Source organism: Hippocampus bargibanti, linkage group LG13 (genome assembly GCF_051943395.1).
Source record: "Hippocampus bargibanti isolate YZ-2025 linkage group LG13, ASM5194339v1, whole genome shotgun sequence".
NCBI classification, from domain to species: Eukaryota; Metazoa; Chordata; class Actinopteri; order Syngnathiformes; family Syngnathidae; genus Hippocampus; species Hippocampus bargibanti.
Window position 1 is genome coordinate 15,866,806 of NC_142746.1, and position 25,783 is coordinate 15,892,588.

The 25,783-nt window shown below is 40.9% G+C and overlaps 1 protein-coding gene across 3 annotated transcripts; it reads right to left on the bottom strand.

Moving 5' to 3' along the window:
• Positions 1-729: 729 nt before the first annotated feature.
• On the bottom strand, positions 730-25,323 carry LOC148889501 (uncharacterized). Of its 3 annotated transcripts, none has more exons than XM_089011945.1 (16): positions 25,262-25,323; positions 14,046-14,096; positions 11,276-11,379; positions 10,204-10,333; positions 10,075-10,124; positions 8,182-8,287; positions 7,498-7,632; positions 7,321-7,426; positions 7,167-7,225; positions 6,440-6,565; positions 6,268-6,359; positions 6,072-6,188; positions 5,793-5,989; positions 5,416-5,545; positions 1,920-2,113; positions 730-1,836 (listed from the first exon to the last, which is right to left on the bottom strand). In XM_089011945.1, exons 3-16 carry the CDS (start codon positions 11,342-11,344, stop codon positions 1,602-1,604), a joined length of 1,746 nt encoding a protein of 581 aa, XP_088868071.1. In that variant the 5' UTR covers positions 11,345-11,379; positions 14,046-14,096; positions 25,262-25,323; the 3' UTR covers positions 730-1,601. The 3 variants fall into 3 exon arrangements, with proteins under 3 accessions (XP_088868071.1, XP_088868069.1, XP_088868070.1); XM_089011943.1 differs by lacking the exon at positions 25,262-25,323 and adding an exon at positions 14,719-15,523 and having other exon boundaries at positions 6,072-6,185; XM_089011944.1 differs by lacking the exon at positions 25,262-25,323 and having other exon boundaries at positions 14,046-14,138.
• Between the last annotated feature and the right edge of the window lie 460 nt (positions 25,324-25,783).

The following is a 25,783-nucleotide window of genomic DNA, read 5'->3' on the forward strand; positions in this document are numbered from 1 at the left end:
TGTCTTATGGCTCATCTTCCTGACATGCATAGGCTCCACTTTCCTAGTTGGGCGTTTTGGCTGGCAGTGAGGCATGCATGGTCACAAGCAGCATTGGTACATCTTCCTGACTGTGTTTTCTAGTTTATGTTGGTCACCATGACATTCTTCTTTTGCCATCAGCAGTGTTTAAAGGATTGTGTGTCATTTTCCCCAGTGTTAATTCATTTCCATAAAGACAGCCATGACACACTGTCTCCTCTGCCCTTTATGACTGAAAGCGCTATTCTACTTTTCTGAACTTCATCACCCGTCTTTGCGGATTGATAAACCTACCCCTGTTGCATTTAACTCATTCACTGCCAGACATGTGCAACTATGTGTCCACTTCAGTGGCAAGGTTTTTGTCTTCTCAACAAAATGAGCTAACACTTCCTGAGGTATTACATTATGGTCTGTTTGTGTCAGTCCACAAGTTATGGCCTAGTTAACTTGTATACTTATACTTTTCCCATGCATATTCCAAAGTTGGTCCAGCTTCATATTTCTCCCATATATGTCAAATTATATTGTACTGTACTGATTGGCGACCTTTCTCATCAGCTGATGAAAAAAATGGTTTCTCGTCCTCGGGCTCATTGGACCCCAGTATCCTTGGTCAGCGGCTGGTACTGTTTGCACTGTCAAGCTTGCACGACCTATTGGCGCTTAACGAGGGAGAACGAGGTTGAAATGAGGCATTTCTGCAGCCAAGGGTTTATTCTCACAGCCCGAAGGTTTGCATTACGATATACAAAAAGTCAATCATGACTCAGCTTCCAAAGAAAGATGTACATGTTTGTTCTGCAAAGAGAATATAGGGTGTGTAGCATTCAGGCGTGCATGTAAACAGATGACACATTTTCTGATACTTTCAGGAGTTTCCCTGTGCAGCATCAAGTTTTCTTTGTTTCGCCCTTTGGAATATACTCAGAAGTTAAGGATTTGTATTATGTTCTGGTGAATTCACAGCTCTCTTGTGTGTTGTAAAATTTCAAAACAAGAGTGCAAAAGGAATAGTGTAAGCATGTTCGTGTGACGATTGAAGCTGAAGCGATTGCTACCGTGTAGCAGTACCTGTCTGTGCCTCTGACGTCTCGCAATTCTAATGAAAATGCCATGCAAGAGGGCACACAAAGTAAAAAATGGACGCGGAAGCCGTTATGCCGCACGCCGAATGTCACCAATCTGGGAAGAGGGCGTGTGAATGCTAGCAAAGGGGCACAGAGAACAACGAGAAAGGCTAATGGTGGCAGAGCCCAGTAGTTGGTATGCTGCAGTGGAACAGTATTGCTGTACTTAAATAACATAAACTACTGGCTTCAATAACAGTTTGGATGGAATTTTGAGAATGTAAACACGAGTTCATACATCAAAGTTCGGTGTTCCTTACATATCGTAGTCATACAGCTTTTACAGTGATGAAAAATTGACAAAAGTATACACAGCATTATTAAGACCATGAGATTGTAACTACGATTCGTCATAAATATTAGTTCCATGAGAGAAGAAATATCAATACATAATTAACCAAAATTGCTAGATTGTGTAAATCCACAAAAAAACATTGTCAAGTCATCGCATCAGATGGCCATTAGCCTGCGCAGTGATGGAGTTTCCATGGCAATCACATCTCCGTCTGTTTTCAGGGGATTAGGGTTAACCACGTGCTGAGTGTTACGAGGGGGTTGGTGTGAGGTGGGGGTACAAGGGGGCTGCCGAAGCACAATAATCTGAGCACTGGTGATCTGAAAAAGAAGGTCATTCAGGTCTTCTTCAGTTGAGTTGACCACCGATGTCCCATTCACCTCGACAAGTCTGCGGAGAGAAAATGACCTCGGAAATTTCTTTTCGCAAAGATTTAGTGTTATGATGTTCTTTAGCAGGATTGCTTTTGATACCTGTCATCCACACAGAGTTGCGATTTGTCCACCGCCACAACCACTAATCCACTGCCTTCTGCATAGCGACATGTAAAGCCATAGCAGCCATCCGGTCCGCAACTCTCTTGGAAGGCCATCAGCATAACGACAGACTGTGGTGACACCAGCTGGCTCAAGTTCCCAATGGTCATTTTCTTTCTCTGGGCTTTCTCCTGATGCCGAAAAGACTGTCACCTTACATTGTAATCATTAACATGTTATAACACATATTTGTACACTATTAGATATAATGAAATCCAAGTGAAATTACGAAAAATAAAACTAACCACTGCACACTACAATAATAATAATAACAAACAGATTTTTTTAAACCAACCCTGCAATGATTTTGTATTGTAGTTTGCCAGTTTATTCAAAAAATGGAGGATGTATGTCATAGGTAAATCACATTCAGAAAGTTGTTGTTTTTAAAACGGTCCTTGTAATACACAAGGTAGTAGTACATCAATCTAATTTGCATAAGAAAATTATTTGATGCTGTTTTCAATGGACAATAAAGTACCCATCTTGTGCCTAACACTGAGACATATATGGTCACACTTGCAAAATAGCATAAGTGCATATACAAAATCACTGCACATGCTCTAAATCACATCATCACATGCGAACTTTGTCAAAAGGTTATGATTTACATCTTTCATCCATGTAATTTCCCTGGCTAGGCGACTCTATTTTCTTAGAGGCAGACCAGCGCTGCGGCGAAGTCCCTGGAAGATAAGAGTAAGTGTGCGTCAAAGATCGCAGACCACCAAGACGTGATGATTAGCCTTTGAGGACATTACGCCACAAGTAGCTTGTGGGGATCAGAAATAACTTGTGAGCCTGACCGCTGAATTCCTCAGTTCCCTTTTCCAACTTCTTGGCGCCCTACCCCCGGCTTTTCTCTGTTAGGCGTGTGAATGTGTTATGGCAATTGATGTCGCTTCACCAGGGGCAGGGGTCAAAAACAAAAGGTTCTCTCGTCTCAGACAAGACAGCCAGACAGGGTAGAGCCACAGAAATGCATCTGAACCTCCTTGAAAAGTACACGCTAATGCACATCATTTTCCCTTAGTTGACCTCGATATTGGACTAACGCCCAAAGATGGAGGGATTTTTCTCATGTTCATTCGCATATTTTGATCAAACCCTAAACCAGCGAGGGAAGCCACAGCCCGCATAGACTCAAGATGAAATAAGAGATTGAAATATTACACAAGGCAATCACCAAAAAGAAATTGTTGGCTAAAGCAGACTTTTGAAAAATGTCTCAAACTTGTTGAGCTAAATAGACCTTTAAAACAGTACTGCTACTTAAAAAGTAATGTTTAAGCACAACGTGGGCTGTAGCATCAAATGTGAAAAAGATTAGTTCGATCTGGTGTCACAAATTAGTCTCAGAGCAGGGCAAACAATGGAGTACACCAGCTCAAAGATCCTGGCTAGAAAAGAAAAACAGACATTTACAATAGACACTACGTACAGTATACATTGGAACGCCGAACGTCAAAAATCATATTTTTCAAATTCTGTTGTAATTAAAATAAATAAAAATAGATAAACAGATGGCTGGATCGCTGGATGGATAGCAGGCTGGATCGCTGGATGGATAGCAGGCTGGATCGCTAGATGGATAGCTAGCTAGATCGCTAGATGGATAGCTAGCTGGACAATTAGCTGGAGAGCGAGCTAGGTAGCTGGATAGCTATCTGGACAGCTGGATAGCTAGTTGGACAGCTGGATAGCTAGCTAGATAGATGGATGGATATGTAGGTAGATGGGCGTGGGTATGTGGATGGATGGATGGACGGACGGACAGACCTTTGCGGTATGAAATAATGTAAAGTAAAATAATGAACTGAATCCTCAAATTGTCATAAAGCTCTTCTTACAAAAGAGAATGTTGAATCCAGTGGCTTTTTATGTGTTTTGTTTTATATCTGTATTCTGCGTTTGAGGTTTTTAACTTCAGAGGATTCCACTTTAGTATAATTTGCCTGTCATTGTGTAAATACAAACCACAGGGTATGCGCAAGCAAGTACACACAGGTTCTTCTCAAAACACAATTCCGTGCGCAAGCGGAGACAAGTGTATTCATTATTCTTTCAATTTCCCCTCTTCAAGAGTCTGTCTGAAGTTTTTGTCCAAGCTAAGACGCTTATTTAAAATCATTTCCGCTATTTGTTGTGCTTCCTCTCCGCCCATTGCGCTTTTCCCTCTGTTTCTTTTTCCCTTCCCTATCGGCCGCTTTATTGATGCTGGCCATTTGGAAGAGATCCTTGGAGATTAGACAGCTAATGATGAAATATTTCCTTATTGTCTGCAATGCGGGGCAGCCTACAAGACTCAATACGGGGCGGTCTGCTCCTTATTAGAGCGGTGGCTCCATCAGTTCCCAGGCTGCTCCTCAATCCTGACCTGTGTGTTAACTCTGATTAGGTCATATGATAAACATTAACGCTGCCGCTTTTCCCACAAGCTCGGCACCTAAAAAAGCGTGGCCCCCGGGCAGCAACGTGACACGGGGCGCCATTCAAAAGAGAAGCCGCGTGTGTCCTTTCATGGCACCTTGTTAGGCCTTCTCCAGTGGGATAAAAGGCCCACATTAAAAAGAAGTGGGCTCCTCCGGGAATAGATGGAGATAGTTTTACACATCCTGACCCATTTCTCCATGGCGCTCTCCCAGTGCCTTTTGTCGCACACATTCCATTGTCGTTATGGTCACAGGCTCTCAGGTGTCAGCGCCGGTGCTAAAACAACAATTTTCTCAGACCGAATGCATGACCATCTCGAAGTCTCTGCCTTGTGCCTGCCTGTACCCATAACGAGACACCCTGTGCGGCCTGATGTTAATGTGGCATTGTGTTGTCCCTCAGAAGAACCCACGTGATGGAATCAAAGATGATAGCCATAAATGGGTCACTGACCTTGACACCAGGAAATCATTTATACTTTCCACATCTCAAATCTATTGTTACCTAAAGGACAATACAATGCCTTCACAATGTTCAATATGAATTGATGTCAACTCAGTCATGCAGTTCTTGATTCCAGATTGAATAAATCCATTGATGGCATGTTGACTAAAACTTTATGTTCATTGTGTACTGGAAGCTCGAAAAAGTGAATGTGTCAGCGAGACTGTGACTGTTTTGTGCATGGATTGAAATACAGTAGAAGGCACTCATAGAGGCAAGAATGTAAAAATACATTGTTTTACAACCGGGTGACTAACTCCAACTTGATCACAGGATTTAAAATCATGGTGGTGGTAAAAATGTGCTACCAGCTCATTGTGCACATCAATCTCGGTACATTTTTAGCCATCCAAATATTATTATTCCCACACTAAATATTTTTCCCACATTCCAACTGTCTGGCTGGTTCTCAAGATGCCAACTGAACTTGTTTGAATGTCGACATGAGGCCAGTCCCGGCTGGCACAAAACTGCATCAAATATCGAAGCAAAATACCTTGATATGACAGTCCCGCAGGACATTTTGGAAATGTGCGACCTGTCGGTTGAGATGAACCATGGATATTTCCTCTTTAAACACTTGGCAGTTGAGCTTCATTTTCTCCAAAAGACGAACATCTAGCTGTCTGGAATGGAAGGAATCATAAAGTCCATTTACGGTCAACGAATGCACACATACAAGTTAGAAACACATTTCCATGTAAGGGGCACAAACTATGATAATGGATGATTGATTTCTGCCTTGATGGCAATGCCCTTCAAAACCAAATAAAATATTGTTCATGTATTGGTGGTTGTGTAAGATGAAATGACCCTGTGAACACTGTTTGAATTGTTGTTTCAAATTCAAATAATTGTGGTAGAAGATATTACTTCTTCCGGTGAGCAGCGGGGTGATTGATGTGATCTCTGAGTTTCTGAAGACTTTGCTTCTTGTCGCTCAGTCTTCTTTGGAGCAGTTCCAGTTTCTGTTCCAGCTCAACAGAATCAAGCTTTTCTAAATTGCCATCTCCGTCTGAGTTCTTCAACTCTGAGCAAAATGCTACGAGGTCTAGGTGGAGTTCCTGCACCTTTAGACAACAGAGGTCAATTGGGTTGATGCAGTATATTTGAAGGACTACAAACACATTCAATTTCCAGCATCTTCCTAACCTGGAGGATAACATTTTGTAGTGACTCCACCTGCAGGTTCAGCTCCTTGATTCGCTCCTCCTTTGGCATTCCAGTTGAGTTCTTGGCTTGTGGGCTATTTTGGGTAGCAGTAGTCTGCTGTGGAAAACCATTGATGATTTTTTTGTTTTGTTTTAACAACACACTTGATGGTACTAAAAAAATAAATACATCTTACCCTTTTAGACAAATGTAGCTCCAGCTGCCTGTCAGACAGGGATGTCAGCAGACTTCCAATCTGCTGATCCTGGGAGAGCTCAGCCGTGGATTCTGGAAATGAAAGCAGATGTGCACATGATGTCTCCATGATGTTGTGATGAAACACTAATGTGTTGTGAGCTTTTTTGTACCTCTCTGCTCTTTCAGTGAGAAAAGGCTTCTGTCATCGGTCATTCCCAACATTCTGAGACACGAGTCCATTATTTTGCCCACTGTCGTTTCTTTGGGTGTTCTGAGGTGCAATATTTGCTCTGATGCTATGAAAGACAAGTTTGTTTGAGCACAATATGTGTATGTCTTTGGAAGACGGGTGGGATCCTGCCCAGCCCGGTCATTAGCCAGTCGCAGGGCCAATGCAGACAATGAACAACTCACATTTACATTACCACAAATGGATGATTTCCAATAACGTACACGCATATTACAGAATATGGAACAAAGCCAGTGTACTCTGAGAAATCCCACACCAGCACTGGAGAGGAGCATATAAACTCCACCCAGGACGTTCAGAGACAAGGTTTGAACTCCAAACCTCACTATGAAGCAGACGTGCTAACCACTGACCTACCACATGGTTTCCTTTAAGTACAATTCATCTCAACAGAGAATACGCTCGTCCTGAATCACACAACCACAATGAACACAGTGCCAGTTTTCTTGTCAGCTCTCTACAAATTGTGATTCTGTATGATATCTGTAAAAATATCCCAGTCTAACATTTGTTGTACACATGGTAGAATGGTCATTTCCCAACTCAGAGATTGGTGGTTCAATCCCTGACCATGACGACGATGTGAAGTGTCCTGACCAAGATACACAGTTCATCAGCTAAGACTTCCAACCCCATCCATTACTCACCATTAATAGTGACCTCAATCAATTGTAACCGCTGTGCCATGGAATTTTGATTGGTGTGTCTGGGAGAGAGATTATAAAATCAAATAAATAAATACATATATAGAAATAGGTTGCTGATGCAAATGTGCATCGGAGTTAATGATACGAACTGTACCTTAGCTTAAGTGATGGTCGGTTCATGCTCAGACAGTTGACGTGTGGGGCGGATTTGGATTTGATCATTGGCATGAATGTTTCTACATGATTATAGCTGAATGATTCTGCCAGGAAGTAAACATTCAGTACACTTCAAAGGTGTTGAAATATTAGTTGTGTTGTGTTGGAAGCGTACCAGAATTGCTGGCTGGGTGCAGCTCGTTATATATGGCAGAAAGGAGCTGCTCTTTGTCTTTGAGCGTGTCGATGTGAAGGGTGTCCAAGATGTTGACATCTATTGCTGCTATGTCTGCTCCACACAAATTTGCCTCTGCAAGAAAAACATTTAATGTAATGAACATGACAAGGGGCCATGACTCCATTCCATTTTATCAAAATTAATCAATATTCCTTTGCTTGAATACCTAAAAGCAAATATAAATTTATCAATTTCCATGTAATGTAATGTAATTGTGATCTGGCATTAAAATGTGCTGCTTTTACGAGTCTTGTAATAAAATATAATTTAATAGTTACATTAATTCATTCCATGGCTCGTACCTTGAAGTTTTTGGAAATGTATTTAATCTGTTCCAGTCTCCCTAAAACCACGCTGCAATGCCATATTTTTCACAAAATAAAGAAAACATTAATCATATACTATGGCATCAGATTTTAATTAGATGGAAATTTGAAATGGAGCAAATTGCCTGCATTCTCAGAAAATGCCTGGATGAGAACTCAAGTTTCGATTGCATGCTGTAAATGCCCTAACAAATCGAAATCTGTCACACCAGAGCGTTTCACTCATGAGTTATTTTACTTTCTGGGTTTGTTTTGCAGCCACAGGCCTGGTTAACTACCAAAGCTCGGGTCTTACCTTGGATGAAAGGGAGACATTTTTGCAGACCAATGCTGGTGAACCACTGGCAAATTTCATTTGTGTTTCGCTCACTGAGAGATTTGGCTTCCTGCCTGTTCACACTCTGGAGGATGAAGAGGAGAGTGTTCATACGTGCGACTCATGACTAATGTGCTTTCTAAACCGTGGATAATGTCCAAAACAATTAAAGTGATTGCATAGTTGTCATTCCGTTCAATTGTTCGTTTGCTGTGTCACTTTGTGAGACAAGTAGTGGCTGTTTGAGGAATACAGATGAATGTATCAACATTATGGTGCAAAAGTATCAGGACATTTTGCTGTTGACTGAAAATCTATGGGTTTTACGTCAAAAGATGAATGATGAAATAGATCAGTTCAGCCTTCATTTCCAGGTACAGGTGTACAGCTAGCTGATGGAAATAGATGGAAGATGGAAATGCAGGTGTATTTCCATCTGGGTCTGATACAAAGTCTTAAAGATAGTCGATGAAAAGGTTTCTTCAGCCGTCATCTGTACTTCTTTGAAGGTGTCGGACGTTTCGCTTCTTCTTCACGGAGATGAGAGAGACGACCCGGTGAAAGATTGTGATGATTGAATTAGATGCTGAATATGGATGCATTAAGATAACTCTTATGCTCTATATTAAAGTAGCAGACTGAAAGTTTATTTTGGGTCTTTCAAAGTCAAAAAGTCAAAGTCAAAGTCAGCTTTATTGTCAAATATGCTAATATGCATGACATACAGCACAGATGAAATCTCCCTCCTATTTATGTAAACTGTACTGTATTTATGTAAACTGGATGCTCTAGCGGGCTAAACTCCATTTCTTCGCCCTATTGAAGTTATTTGTTGTTGTTGGTCATGTGTCTTTATGCATAACGAAGGATCTTGCATTCTCACGTGTTCAATAGACAAAGCAAGAATTTTGCTGCCACCATCATTGAAATTTCATGATTCAAGTTGCACAAGTAGCTCAACAAGCCCGAGGCATAAAATTATCCGCATCAAGTTTCATAGATTACTTGGTTGGGATTGTTGATATTTTGGATCATGAACAGATCCTTTTGTTCAGCAAATCATTAGCAGTCTTGTCACTTTGATAAGGGGTTCATATGACTTAGTCTCATTTTTATTTCGGATTTTTCTAATGTTTGTCTCTTTACTTTTTTTCAGAATCAAATTCCAAGTGGCTTTTCTGCTCTTTTCATCTTGTGCTTTAGCCTGCTATTGTTCATGACGTCTTCTGCAAACCGTAGTTAGTACCCCGGTTGGGCTTTTTTTAAGGACATTCCAATTATTTGAGAAATAGCTCTGATTGAGTTTCCATCTTCCCTCTGCTTCACAATTGTTTTTCACATTTTCATGACTAAACTGCACTGTGCGTTGGTGATTATACATTTAACTTGTATAAATGTTTTCTTTAAGGGCAGAGCCTGAGACAGAGAGTGTTAAGTATTGTTTGAATAATTAATGTAATTGGACACACCTGGGCAACAACACACCTGTTATTCACCTGTTCCAAAACTTTCACTGACATAAAAAATGCTTGTGTAGGAAAGAATGAACTTGTATTGTAAATTGTAAATAACTATAATAATAATAATAATAATAATAATAATAATAATATATCAAATGCAAGTGCCAATCATGACATGAGATATGAATTGCAATGAGTATTTAAAATGTGTTGCTGATGCAGAAAATTATACCAGTACTCTCCAAATCCTACCGAGACATTAAGATTGAAAAACAGATACTACTTTCTGAGATATTGCTTTGAGAGCTCCAAAGAGGCGAGAAATATAAACAGAATATAATCTGTAATTGCAGTGGATCTAGGTTGTGTGCTGATGCCACCCTGAAGGCTCTGCACTGATGCTACACAGTACCTTCTCTGGGAAATTTCCATTCTGGTCCTTAGATTTGGGAACACATGATGCTGAAAGAAAACACAGTGCCATGGTTTAAATATGGTGTCATGAAATAATTGGCCTTTAATAAAACCACTAAAGACCCACCAACGGTTATACGTCGTTGCTGTGGCGACCTTTTCTCTTGCTGTTGCTGCTCTGACGTCTTGGTTAATGCATGAATAGTGGCACTCCCAGTTTGTGTGTCCACTAAACTGCAGGAGCGAGTGATTGGCCTCTACAACGTTAACAAAACAGACAAGGGTTGTACAGAGTAGTCAACTTGATGACTTAACTACCTTACAGTGACATTTCGTCGCACATGCTTTTGGCTAGAGGAGGAGGCAAAGCCTTTGGCAGCACATGAGTGAGTGCAATGAAATTAGTCCAGAAGATTAATTGAATTTCATTGTCTTCTATTTCTTCTCATGTGCCGATTTATTAAGTCAGTAATAACAAGTAGGGGTAAAATAAGCCGCATTTCAGCAGGGGTTTGATCAATTATCAAAAACATCAAGGTGAGTAGGCAATTCATCCACGAGAAAAAGAGGCTCTTGCGTACTGTATCTGCAAAAACTAATATGAAGAACCTGTTTGTGTTGTGATCCCAGAACAAGGATGAGTTTCCCTGTCCGGCCAAGTTTTGTTGTGCTTCAATGTGATGAATGAGGTGTTTGATGTCCTTTATCGCAATACATTCCTTCCTGTAATCGTTTTTCCATTATTGTGCTCACGTCATTCCTTATATCACACTCGTGATTAAAACTTAAAAAAACAACAACATAAATCTAAGTTCCTGCGCAACCTCCCTTTTATGACCAGGAGTGTACTGTTTATTTTTGTGTAGTTTTTAGGCTTATTTAGTAAAAAAAATGTTTTATGAGGACATGGGAACAGATTATACTTTTAATGGTTTCCTATGGAAAATTAATGTTTGGAATACACACTTTTTGCCTTACACACACTTTCTGGGAACCAATTAAGTTCGTAAGCCAAGGTATCACTGTTTTCCAATATATGTATCAGTGTGCAATTAAAGCCTTAGTCAGGTAATCAAAATGTTTCAAAGCAATGTGTAGAGACTGTTGATACGTCTAAACACATTAGCAGTACATACGTGGGTCTGTACAGAGAACATGTGATGTTATGGGCAAACAGATGCACCACTTGGCCTTCATACCCGTTGGTGAGTAAATGCATCCATTGTGGAAGCCTTAAGAGGAGGCAGGGCAATAGCAGTCTTCAGCATGCCAGAGCAGCTCACATCACCGTTATTCAAGTCATCTAGGTAGAAGTTTTCATGAATAAATGAATTCTGGTTAGTCAAGTAATAATGAGAGGAAAGCAAGAATAAGTGAAGTATAAGCCGTTTTGTGTCTTTTTTTAATGTTTGGTGAAAATTCATTGGCGCCAAAAGACAACACTGAATGGGATTGGTTTTCAGCAAGTCAGAAAATAGTGTCAAACTGATGACAGTCTATTTTTGACAACTCAAATTCTTTCCCAGAGAACTGTACATTCCTTTATTTTGCAACTATTACATGGCCAGCTTGCAAATTTCATACTTGTCTCCTATCAAAACAACCAAGAGTCCAACCAGCATTTTTCATCCAAATAAACCTTTCAAATGCTATTGTGGCTTTTCCCCCCAAATATATTGCCAAATAAATAAATAAAAAATCTAGTGCATAATGATACAATATGTGATGTCATGACTTTTCCTGAAATTATGCCTCTGATATTGCACCATGCTTTAGTTTTTGGAACACCGTTTATTACATGACATCACATTGGCAGGTTCGCCCACGTCTGCTTATATTTAAGAAATATTTAGCCCTAACTAGCAACAAATTACTGTAAGATTGCATGTCCATGTCCATCTAGAAGAACGTTTTGGAGGTCAGAGTTCACTGAGTGTGTTTTGGCACACAGTCTTTGTTGTTATTCGTTCGAAAGGCATTTGATGACTTGTGGGTACTTTTTTAAACACTAAACTTTTGAGAGCATACTTATGTGGATTTTATGTTGTACACTGAGCACAATCATGCTAAAGTAGAAAACTGTCTGTGCCAATCTTTTGCCATAGAACATATACAGTGATTGTAAAAAGAAATTAAATACATTCTGCCAATGAAGATAATATACCAATATGATTCTAAGCCGAAATGTTATTTATTATGCTTGAATAAGTGAGAGTCCAAATTTTATAACTCAGTGAACAGTAGCCTTTTGAATTGTTTACATAACTATTTATTGAGCCTAATTCAGGGAATGCGTTTTCTATTTCAAGATTCTTGAAAGGCGAATTTGACGTAGGTAGGAGGGAAGATGCGGTTAGCATCAGAAAAGACACTTAATGAGTTTATGTGTGTCAGCGAAGGAATCTTGTCTGGGTCCAGGAGAGACAGAAGGAAGACTATGAAGGCACAGTTTCGCTGGCACCCTCTTCATCACCTGGCAGAACTGGGCGTCCATAAGCAAGGTCAAAATGACTAATCAACAGCCAAGAAAACCACATGCCTTCACTCCTCAGTTAAGTCACCTCGGACCAGACTGGCTGAAAATTCTTTGAAACTCCCTTTTCTGTCTTGCTCTGTGACATCTTTTCACCAAGCATTGCACAATGACGGAGAAATAGCTAATGGAGGCTAGCTATCCACCCACAGCCCTACCACAGTCATCCACAGACTTCACACAGTCTCTATCTTGTCTGGGTCCAACTAAAACAAGAGGACAGAACATTTTGGGCAGGCTCAGCGACAGAGCTTGTTGTTGCCTTATAGGGTGAAATTAGGAGCAAAGGAGAGATGGACGTTGCTCCCAGACGGTGCAGACTCTGTCAGGACATGTTAAAAGCTGGGGTTAAGTCTGACTCTCGAAACGAGTAAGCATTATGTCCTTTCCTGCCAATACACACAGGCACATTGAGCAAACAGATGTGTGATATGTCACATATCCAAAGACAATCAACACTGTGTTTGATGTCATTAATGGATCAGTACCAAATTGTCATGAATACCCAGGTCTGTAATAATAGAACCTGAACTGTGTCAATATGTACATCCCCAGAAAAGTTAATGTTGTACATGTGTACCTGATGGTGAACTATTGACAATAACAGTGCTTTTAACTTGAATACGTTTTTACGCCATTCTTCTGACAAACAAGCACATGCAGATGGCAATCTTGTAATGTACATGGCAACGGAATAGCGATGGAAAAATCGGCAATATACAGATCATCCTAATATCTAAGTGCAATCTGTAGAAGTCATTTGAAGTGATTTTACAAATTATGGACACAACTTGTCCGGAGGTGTCGGTTGTCCTTTAAATGGCCTTGTTCCTCCTTACCTCCCCGAGCTCATCCACCTCTACACACCTGCTGACCAGACATTATTAGATGTGCCAAAAACTCTTAAACTCACGACCTCATTTTGGATCCTTGTTTTTTTATTTTTGTATTTATTTCATCGATGGTTGTGTGATTGATAGTTGCCATTTCCATGTCACGCAATAGCTTATTCCATTATGATGGAGAATCTCCGTTCTTGGATGGCGTTCTTTCACTATCACTGCCCTCGGCTGTTTTGAGAGAAAAGGACGCGCTCATTGAGTGACAACGGAGGGAGGAGCGCATGCTGAGTCACAGGAACTCAAAACCTGGGAACCATCGGTTAAGCCAAGCACCAGGACGACGCGCACAATAGCTAAAATGGGAATCAAACAAAGGGGAACTTCTGCTACTCCCTTAGGAGGTGTTGGAGGCAATGTAGCCATGTCTCATAATGACTGCAATTTCATTTGAACAGGGAACGCAGCTCCACAGCTGGATGATGTTGACCATCATCTGGTGCCGTTTACCTCGCCTCTCTTGTTCCAAATGGAAACAGACCTCTTAAATTTGAATACAAATACTTACTTAATGCATGTGTCTGAATGGAAACTCACCCAAGTTGAGCTCAGTGAAAGGCAAAAGTTGTATTCCACTGTTGAAGTTGCCTGAAAGACATAAAAAATACATAAATGGTCAGTTCGCTTTAAATGAAACCCACCGCTTCTATGGATAAAATTATTATTGGTGATGTTCTTTCGAGACAATCTTCAAGTCAAGGCTCTAATGGTTGCAACCTCAGCCTTTCGCCATCTGCTACACGACATCTGATCTGCTTGTAACCCTCTACAGTGCACAAAAAGGAAGTCTGCAGCGCTTGTCATATTTTTAGTGTCTCTGAGTATATTTGTGATGATTATTTATGTATTTTTTGAGACAAAGATTTGAGTACAGACTTCCTTTCGAAGTCAACAAACCCCGATTTGAATTGGCATCCCACTCGACAGTAAAATTCATTTTAAGCATTATTCACAAAGAAATTGCCCCAAATAACCAAGTAAAAAAATGTAGTTGCATAGAAATATACCCAAACGTCAGGAAGGGCTGTTTTAAAGTGCTCTATAAGTACAGTTGAGTTGAGACAGTTAGGTTTTTATGTTAAATGTTCTGTAAAAAGCTTTTGTGGCATCTGTTCAATCATGAAGTCGTCCGCTTTAGCAGACTGCACAGTGTTGCGGTGGTAGTTTTTGTGAAATTGTTTTAGTGAGTTGTAAAGAGAGTTAAACTCACGTTTCTGCGGGAGCACGGGTAGCGGATCCGCCTGATAAGCATGAAATAAATTTGCCTTTGGTTTTTGTTCATCTGCATTTTTATCTTTGATTATCTCCCTCTCTTCTGCCAACTGACAGTGTTTATCCTCCTCGGAATCCGTTACAATCGTCTCACTCTCAGTCATTGTCAATCCCAACGTTGGCTCATTCAAATCATTGTCTCTGGCAGCAAAACACCCATCACTCTCTGCAGTGTAGCTCACACTCTCCTCTGAATTCATATCAAAAAATTGATCCTCATCAATAACATCAGATGGAGTGGGTGGAATCAAATTGATCTCACAGTGCACCAAGAGGCTTCCAGAAGCAGAGGTGCTGTCATTGCCACTTCCAAACAGAAATTGGTTCTCTTCTTCATCTTCATTCTCTTCCCAGCTGTCAGAAGTGTGATTTTGTCTCGCTCGAGGCTCAAGGGGCAGAGACGAGAGATGTTGCAGTGGTTTCTTCTTCCGAGCCCTTAGGCAAGCCGACACAGAGCTAGTCGAGCGTGCCATGTTGCTTCTAGGAGTCACGGGCGCTTCCTCAAACATGCCAAAACTGGTGTTAACAATTCCCAGATCCTCCACTGTTATGTGGATTGTCTCCTGATTTCCCGATCCCCTTTGATCCACATGTAGACTGTCTCCATTTATAATCTCCTGCGACTGATTCGGCTCTTCACCTTGCAAGCATGAACAACAGAAGACCCAATGACAAAGATGCCGTTTTCTCCTTGGGAACCAACGATTCTGCCGTAAATTGGAATTCGAAACAGGACTCTCCATGACAATGACTACCGAACGCTACGCTGGTTGCTTACCAGTTTAACAGACCCCTGAGAAAATGTCCGACCCTGCACAGCGAGATAAAACTCTATTTGGGATGATGAAGCATCTGCAACCCAAACATGCATTTGTAACACGGGTTGCTAAGGGAAAACATTGTATTCACTGCTGGCCAGGTGAGCACTTGAGGGTTTAATAAGTGTCCTTTGATATGCTAAGCATCATCCTCATTATGTGGACGTCTTTCAAAGGGCTGCAAAATGCAAGAACAATAGATTGTGTTTTAAATATTTTTAATGTATAACTTTAAATACATGTTACAAACTAATAGCTGCTGTTTAGTTCTAGTGAGAGATTTTTCTTAGTCTTGAAAGTTTTGTTTTACCTCTGCGAAAAAAATTTATTTCGAGCTGTATGGACTTGTGGAATGATTACTCTTACCAGGGAGTGTTCAGTTACCCTCTGGGTTATCCACTGGCAGTTTAAGATTTTGTTTGGAAAAAGATGAGAATATGGGCTGACGGATGCTCTGTTAAAGAACCCCTATGGCCCCATTTCCTACATGCCTGTTGTCTGTTGTATGATAAGCCAATTTAGCCCTATGAAATTCATCCAATAACATGTATGAACGTAACACTGTGTCAACTGAAAACAAGTAGCAGGTTAACGGTTACCTCCACCAGCCCATTTTGATATACTGATTGTGAATCTCCTGGTAACCCCGATGAAACGAGTAGTCTTGAATATGTCTGCCTGAATTGGACTTATATCCGCATTTTATTATGCGAACCGCTTCACGAGGGTCAGGGGTGTCTTGGAGCCGATCCCAGCTGTTTTCATGCAGTAGGCGCGGTACTCAAAACAAAAATCTGGCCATTGGTAGTAATTCATGTCCTGGCCAATGTAACTGCATTCAGTTTTGTTTGGCGATGACAGGAATTATTACATTAGATAATATGGTATCATATATATTGATTTATTTTCCAACATAACATGAGATATGTTTTTTTTTACTTGCAGTACATGTCAGTAGATTCAGGGCAATACCAGCATTGGTCCAAAGACTGGGTGGCTTTCCTCCCATAACATCTCTGATGCTAATAATGGGAAACTATGTATGTTCAGTTTACCTCACATTAGAATACCACAACAAAGCAAAGACGCAGAAGAACTTCACATCGCCCAAAGCACAATCATTGCTGTGAGGAATGTTGCAAGTGGGGAACAAAAAAAAACTTTTTTTGTCAAATGAGGCCGTTAGAAATAGATTGCACCATATAGGAAGAAATCCAAATTGAAGCTTCCCTTGAGATACGAGCAATTGATTCTGCATGCGAAACAGAGGAGGGCAGAAGAGAGCAGGTTTACAACACTGACAGGACAGAAACATAAACCAGAGCCCACCACTACCTCCTCTGGTATCTGCAAGTCTGTATAGAATTAAACCACACGTGTTTTTTTTTTATTCACAGCCCTTTAAAGCCGGCTATCATGATATCTTGAGCTACTATTTGAAAATGTATCAAATTTTGTCATAATCATTTTACATGCTGTTTTAATATATCCAAGGGTTAAGGAAACTAAAGAAATGTATGAAAGATTAATGCCCCCATCCTCATTTTATGTCTAATGTTTGTAATCATCTGAAAATCAAGCGACCAAACTGACAAATTTATGAAAACCGAGATCCTTATGAGAAATACTAGGAGACAGATACAGCAGACAAAGATGAATGCAACACAGCTGTTATTGCCTGGGGCAACTTCTTGGAGACATGACTGAGACAGACGCAGAAAGCCATTAGTTTCTACTCCCACAGTGACGATGTAAATTTCAGACAATCCCAATAATTTGTGTTTAGCTCGGCCTCAACCGGATTCGTTTAATTCTCTCCTTGGATTTAGTCAAAGTGGCCAAAATTATATATGTATATATATTTTGCTGAGGTGCGAAATGCTCACATGTAGATCCTGGAGTGTGCGAGACTTCTTTAAGTGAGTCTGTATGACCCCAAAAAGCCATTACGCCAACATCAACACTCTGGTTCATAGTTCTAAACATGGATAAAACCCTCACCTTCTCACTATTTGGGAGACCTGTTCTATCTACACTTAGTGTGACGGTCAAATTTCCTTCACCATCAAGATCCGGGAAGTCCGGACATTTGTGGAGCCAACTCGATCTTGCCGTGGACATGGACAATTTTGACTTCAGTGTCTTCCAATCATAACAGCCTCTTATTTATGAGCATATCTTTTGGTTTTCCACCAACGTGGAAGTCAGACTTCAAGAGTGTGCCAGATATTTGCAGCTTCCCTTGTGGCTGACATTTAATAGCATGAGAAAAGGAGTTTAGTGGAGGGAAGAAGAGGGCAGTGACCTTGAGAACTCGTGGTTTGAACTTTCCCCTCTATTTCCCCACCAGTACTCCGCTCCCTAATCAATTACTGTTAGCAGTCAGGAGACCACCAATGATTAGCGGGAGCAGGGCAGACGTGGTTTAGGGGGTTGAAGTGTGAGGGAGGAGGGCACAGGAGTGGGGGTAAGGGGAAGTGGGTTAAGAAGAAATCTCTCAAACTGCTTTGATCTAAACGAGCATGGGAAAAGTGAAAGATTTAAATGAGTCTTGAACAGTTGAATTCATCAGTGACAAGAAAAAAGAGCACATCTTACTGTAATTTGGACACATATAAGCAGATACCAAATATTGTTTACTGACAGGAGACTGACCCATTACCGAATCATTTAGGGTTTTTTTCTGTCTGTGAGAATGAGAGCCGTTCTCACGGTCAGTATGGCTACAAAGCTCAACAAAGTCACTTGTTTAAGATTGGCTGATTGTCTCGCTTGGATCTAAGTGATTGATGTTTAATAGGATGAGAGGAACTCTTACACCACACCCACAATCAACTATTTTCTCTTATGTTTTACCTGTTTTTTTAACCAGGCTTTCCAGCTCTTATTCTGCAGCCTCTCACCATTAACTTTCTAAGTTTATATCTTTTATAGGTCCCAGTCACCAATCAGCCATCACAAATGTCATCATTTCTCTGCTCTTGTTTCAGGGCCAGAGGCAAAACAGCGCAAATGGTTTATGTTTGAGCGGGTGAGCGAGATATACACAGACGAGCAGATTAAATAAAGCAAGATAAAAGGGGCCGAAAGAATGAAGAGACAAGGGATCCAACAAAGGGAGGAACTTGCTCAGACTGTATGCACCTACCACTTCTACAGGGAACTAGAAAGCTGCTTTTCGAGACGCGATTTCCCCCGGGGATCTCCATGGTATTATAAGTGCCACTAAACACTTGTGTCTCCATTTTTCCCATGGGAACACCATTTTTGTTGTTTTTTGCCAAACACTCTGATAAAGTTATCTTACTTTGCTCATGTTCCCCTTTCCGGATATGCCCTGTTGAGTCTAGCGGTGAGAAGATAATGTTAAATCAAATCTGTTTTTATCTGTCAATTCAGAGCCAACTCTTGATTATCGTCGCTCCGTATCACCAAGCAACGTTTGCTGGACTCTAATTCGAGCAGATTCGGAATTTAGTGCGTGGTATTGTTTGTTGGCTTAGGTTTGCGTTTTGTCATGGGATGTTTTGCACAGGCAGACAAGGGTGGTCACTGCAATGCCTCATCGGGCAGGCATCTGAAAGCTCCTGTCACGAGAGTTTAGAGCGAGCAAGATCAAGGACAAAGGCTTCTAAATGGCATCTTGTCCGTTTGAGGTCTCTGAAGAGGTGCGTGTGCTTTCAAAGAAATCACTGCAAATTAATTTTAACACTCAGTGAAAAGAGAGATTAGTGCCGAGACACTGGCACAAAAGGGTGTTAAATTCGATGAGCAGCACGCTTGACAATAGGCCAGACCTGGGACACATTAGCTTCAGCTGCCAAGAGTGACCTATTTTCACCAAAAGATGAGGAAGGATTTCTAGCATCCTCTATTGTGTACGTAAGGCCCTGCAAGCACACCACTGGTGGCTCATCCACATTCCCTTATTTCGGGCACCGTGCCCTTTGATGGCTCTTGTGAGATTTTAATTAAGCATGTCAGGTGATTAGATGGTCCGTATTGATCTGGGGTGCAGATGTTTGAAGAGCCTAGCAGCGCAAATAGCTCTATAAAGAATACAAACACGGGCCTTATTGTGGGGGAGACTTCAGTGACAGGCCCTCTCTCTATCTTCAAGCAAGAAAGAAACGTGATTTCAGCTTCAATTATCATCCGCCGGAGAGGAAATACTAAGCAGATGGTACCAATGGTCATGGGTCTCAATACGATGAGCTCTGTTCAGGCATGTATTTTCTTTAGGATGAATTTACTGTACCTTTATAAGCTTCATTGAACTGTTGATGAGGTCAAATGGTAATATTTTCTACAATGAACACAAATATCTGGAATGATCATATACAAGCTTGTCTGAAATGTGTCAAGGTGGATGCTCATAAATCGATGCAAACGTATTGCATGATTGATTTTAAATGTATTACAAAATGTGCAGTTCATACTTCATACCGTCATTGTGAAATGATTGTCAAGAGGTTGTCTCACACTTGCACTTTTTGGGGTCAAAGTTAAAAAAAAAAAAAAATTCAAACAGTTACCTTTAGATGCGTATTAGAGGACAATGGTTTTTATTGGTGCTGCTTTCCCGCCTGTTTTCCAGCTCTCTCAGCTGTAATACACCTGATTCAAATCATCAGCTCATCAATCAGCTCTGAGGAAGCTTTAGAAAAGTATTGATGATGTGAATCAGCATGATGTGAATCAGCCCCAGGTGTTGCTCCTGTGAGAGCTAGAAACTAGGCAGGACAGCGCCAGTTAGCATGTTCTCTCCGCGGCTGCGTAGGTTTCCTCTGGGTACTCCAGTTTCCTCACACATTATAAAAACATGCAGGGCAGGCTGATTGAACACTCCAAATTGACCCTAAGGTTAGCGAATAGTTGTTTGTTTCTGTGAAGCCTGCATTTGGCGAGCAAACAGTTCTGGGTCTCCTCTGCCTACTGCCCGAAGACAGCTGGTATAAGCTCCAGCGCCCTCCGTCATTCTAGTGAGGGTAATTCAGATCAGAAAATGGATAGTCTTTATAATTCGATTCACACCAAGGCAGATTGAAATAAAAGTAGACAAACCATTCAATTCACATGAAAATATTTAGTAAAACCGTTTGCTGTGTCTTTCAGTACCATTAAAAATACAAAACATGTCAAGAAAACAAACCAAATGAAGCTGCCCGCAGAAGCTATTAAAATGTGTAAGCTACCACTTATGCGTGCATTTTACAGTATCCACACACACAATGTTATTTTTGTTTTGAGCAAGGCATTTTCTCTTGGAAGCAGAACTATTACATCTGGGAAAGCTGATTCACAATCCAGTCAGAAATAGCTTGTGTTAGTGTTGGACCAATAATCTTGGGGACAAATAAATCATTTTCATGTCATTTCGGGGGTTCTAATTTATATAATTTGCGGTATCGTCATTTAGGAGGCATGCTTGTTGAGTGATACTACATACAAATGATGTTATTTGTCATGGAATATGTGTGCTTGGTTTTTTTTCCTCCGTTCTGAGTTCTTGTCAATGAGTGCATTATTGCTGCTCAAACAAGTCGCTTTAGCCCTTATAACAAACCCCAGAATAAAAGCTCCTTCTGGGCCGTCTAATATACTTATAATACGAGTCAAGCCTTGACTCTTCTAGGCCGGAAGTTTGGGTTTGATCCCCAAGTTGCGCAGTCACCACAGATGTGAAAACGCCACCGGATACACACGTTTTCCGCCAGAAGCAGATGAATGAAAATGGATGTTTTCCAAGTATCCCTGTTGCAACACACCTGATTCAAATGAACGGATCATCAACAAGCTGTACGGAAGCCTCACATTGAGCATGTTCATTTGAATCAGTTGTGTTGCAACAAGAAGCCTTGGAAACCATGCTGGACAATGGTCCTCCAATATCTGGGTTTGACACCTACCCTCGAAATGATCACACAATATTTCTGATTAATTATAACCTTTCACATCCCAAATACATTTTTCATTTAGCAATTTTAATAAACAGAGTCGCTTTGATTATTTTCCCTGGTTTCTATGTGTTTATTACACATAGGCTGTTTAAATAAAAAAAATGGGAACTGTTACAGCCCTTTCATACAGGGGGTGAGAAATATCAAATATGTATTAGAAGGCCCCAAATATAGCTTTATGGCTGAATCTTGTGGGATCCAGTTTCTAAAGATCCAATGTGCTATTCACCAGCTGCTTCTGACTTTGTCTGGTAGTAAAATAAGCGAACACAGCCATGTTGTTAGCGTGAGTGGGATTTGGACACACAAGCCCCTATTAATACAATCACGTCACACCCCACTTGCACTATCCCAGGCTTCATTCAATGGAATTCATCGGAATCGGACGGCAGACAGGAAGTCCTTATTGTACTCATGCCGAGATCCCGGAGCCAGACAGCATACAGGAGCGATGTTAACCCTGGCCAAGCTAGGCATATCTTTGTGCTTGCTCACCGCGTAACAAAGAAGCAAATAAACACTGTTACCCTCATCGGTCTTTAACTGTCATTTCAATTAGGCAGTGTAGTGATGGAAATCCGTAGCCTGTGTTTTTCCCAGCCACACTGTTACCTCTGACCGCCGCGGCTCGTGCCTGAGGTGATTTTTTTTATTAGTCCATGGGGTCAGTATTTAGCCCCATCGCCATCAGTAGCGTGTTTAAATCTGCAGAGTCAACATTCTGCCTTCCTGGCTGTGAGCTGCATTAACACATTGAAGCCGCACAGCCCTTCCACTCCCACTCCCCAAACATCCTCCCTAAGGCCAGATAACATCTCTGGCCCATCCATTCACGAAGCAACCCAAAGCCTGAACTGCGAAGCTGGGGAGGCATTCCGTGACGCCTCATCGTTGTCATGATCAAATCAGTTTAAACCACAGAAGGTTAAAGTTGTTAAACTGTCAGAGGTGTCTTGTAATACAGGGTGTAAGAAGTTTATAAGGATTTCGAACTTTGATTTTAGACATCACAAATTAATGGTTATTAGGAAGAGAGGTAAAAAAATGGACCTCAAGTCATTTAGTGTATACAACATGCAGGTCTACTAAGGCAACCATGTAGTACTCGATGTCTTCAATTTTCCCCAGATTGTCATCTAATTGCAAATAGAACTAAAGAGAAGAGTGTTGACCAAGTATTGCATTTTCCAAGAAACCAAGTGCCTGGCATTGCAACAGTGCATGTTTTGTTAGTGTAAATCATATTGTTGAATTATCATTCTCAAAGTTTCTTCCATTGTGGTTTCAGTCTAAGCGATGGTCCTGCTCGGCTTTTTCTTACATTTTTCTCAACATATTCCATCAATTCTGTGACAGAGTGGAGACAAATGGTAATTACAAGGGGGCATAAATCTGCTCAGGAATAAAAAAAGGATGTAGTGTAGTTATAATTCCTGAGAAAAAAATCACTCGTAACAGGACGGGCTGTTTCTTTTTAACACACCCACCATTTTATTTCTACTACCTAGCACAAGGGTCGGCAATCCAAAATGTTGAAAGAGCCATCATGAAGCCAAGAAAAATCAAAAAACAAATCTGTCTGGAGCCGCAAAAAAGTAAAAGCTTTATATAAGCCTCATAACAAAGGCAACACATGTTGTATGTATCTGTATTATCTCTATTAGCCTTCTATCTAAATGACTAAGTTGTTTACAAATCATTAAATTCAATAATTAAATGTGGAGAATGACACACCGCGTGACTACTCTGTAGGATGGTGCCTCAAGTTTTACTTAAGAATGAATAACAGTATGTTTCATTGCCTTGGTGAAATTAAAGAAACAAAATCATGCAAGACTCTTTTTGTTTACTTCGCCCGAAATGCAAAAAATGCATTTGGGAAAATCAAAAAAATAGAACAGTTTAAATCTTCATATCTTACTATGACCTTGACGAACAGATTGCAGCAGCAGGAACCAAAACAAAGAGTAGTGGTAGGCAAATGTTAAGCATGACCACTACTACTTCTACTCACTGCTACGGGTATTGATGCCATATCTTTTTTCCTTCTTTTGAAATTCCGTGCCCCACAAAACATAGTGCATAGTATCCCCCCTCCACCTCCTCCTCCTCCTCAATCTCAACCCCTTTGGCTACCTGAACTTAATCTCATAGTGAGATCTTAGCTCAACAAAACCCAGTCAATTTGAGTAAGTTGATGCCTTGTTAGTGGTGGTCTTTAAAGACCAGCGGGGACAATAGATCAAATGCCAATGACGATGCTTTGAACCATTGTCTTTCCTCTCTTCCCGTCTATTACTCCTACTCAGTGCCAGTGACCGACTTCCCTTCCTGGTGCACAGTTTGCCTTCTGCCGGAGTGAAAGTCACCCTTTATCAAAGAGCCTCCGACCTAGATACCTTCGACTTAAATACAGACATATCATACGTTAACGGCGGTATGGAAGCAGTAATCTGCTAAAAGCCTGGTATTCGCCGACATCAGTACCTCTTTGAATGTATGCTGATGGATAATGTTTATTCCAGAATAAGAAATAACCAATGAGATGTTTGCATTGCAAAGTATAATAATGCTGATAATTATAATGCTATCTTTGTTCCTTTGTTTTGTTTCCTTGTCTCTCCCAACCCATTAAAAGCATTGGCCCTGAAATATGACTCATCCACAGGGAGCTCAAACAGAAGTGTGCTCTGGGGAAAAGTTGGGCAAATTAACTGCATGGTGGCTGAAACAGACATCAATTTCATAATGGAGCTTTGCAATTCAGTAACTGCACAGACATCTGTGTCAAGAAGAGGCCATTTGTTAAACTGGATGGGATTTGAGAGACAGGTTGGGGAGGCCTGCATACTTCCATGTCTCTGGGGAACACCGGTGCAATCATTAAGGATTTGAACTTTTGGTATCAATCTCTGTCTGCATTATCGTGATGACACAGAGAAGTTGATTGCTCACCAAGGGTGGAGTGCATGCATATTTGTCTGCAGTTCTCCAGTAAATGTTGCCGTCTTCTCCCAAGTTCTAACCACTGCACATTTTCTCTGCCTGAGCTGTCTGCAGATATATTGCAAACGCCGCATGTGCCCTGATTCCATCAAGCATTTCCATAAGACAGAACCGCAAGCAGGCTTTATAATGACAAAACAACATGTATGTGTTCAGCAAGAGTGAACGGGAGAAATTGTGCAAACCTCAAAGCAGCTATCTTCCATTATTTTAGCCAGCTGGCAAGGGCACCTTGGCAAAGCTATCCCCCTACGTGTAATGGATCATAAAGGTTCACCGTAAACCCTGTTGATTGAGAAATGTAACCCAAATCCATCAGTATTGTTGTTCTGAGTAAGCTAGCATGCTGCTGCAAGACTTCATGCATCAAAAACAGCCTCGCAGTACAGTAAAACACAGACTAAATACCCTGATTCTGTTCTCAGGTTGCACAAAAGACTTGCCCCAAACCTCATATCACATAATCCCTGAAAATTCATTGATATGCTCACAGCAATCATCTTCATTTGACACGTGTTAAACCTACAGTGCAATTCCCCCAAACCATTCTGTCTGCGAAATCATTCCACTGAAACCACGTTATATCAGGATTTATAAGAACAAAAGGATTTGGTCCTTTTCCAACTCACAATTTTTCTCCATTGTCACTTCTGCAGCTTGCGGTTGTCCTGAAAATTGAATTTTAAAAGAATCTTACCTTAATATGAGCATCATTTGTTATCATTCCACGTTAACAAGACATTATGGGTTTGCGTGTTAGATGATGAGTGACACACTACATGGGCATGACCACAAGGCTTGGTGCCTGACAGCAAAAAAGGATTAAGAAGAATTAACAACGTCCAGATGCAGGCCACATGCACATGATTTCAAACACACTGCTCTAGAAATGCAACAGCATGTTCCGACGCTATCCGTTGTCATCCCAGCATGCCACCTTGTTGTCAAGTGTGTTGGATCTCCACATAAATGTTCGCTGGGATGTTTGTTACTGTGGCAGCGTGACTGTCTTTGCACATGTGCTTCTTTGTTTTTACATTTGTTGTTAAAAGCTGATTATAGAGGGCCAGATGGACCTCTCTCGGCGCACCCTACGGCACGTGTGAACATAAACACTTGAACACACAGATGCACACATACACACACACATCTGTGTGCTTGGACAACAAATAGCTGCAAAGTGGGTCACCCCTAATTTAGGCCAGATTGAATTTTGAGA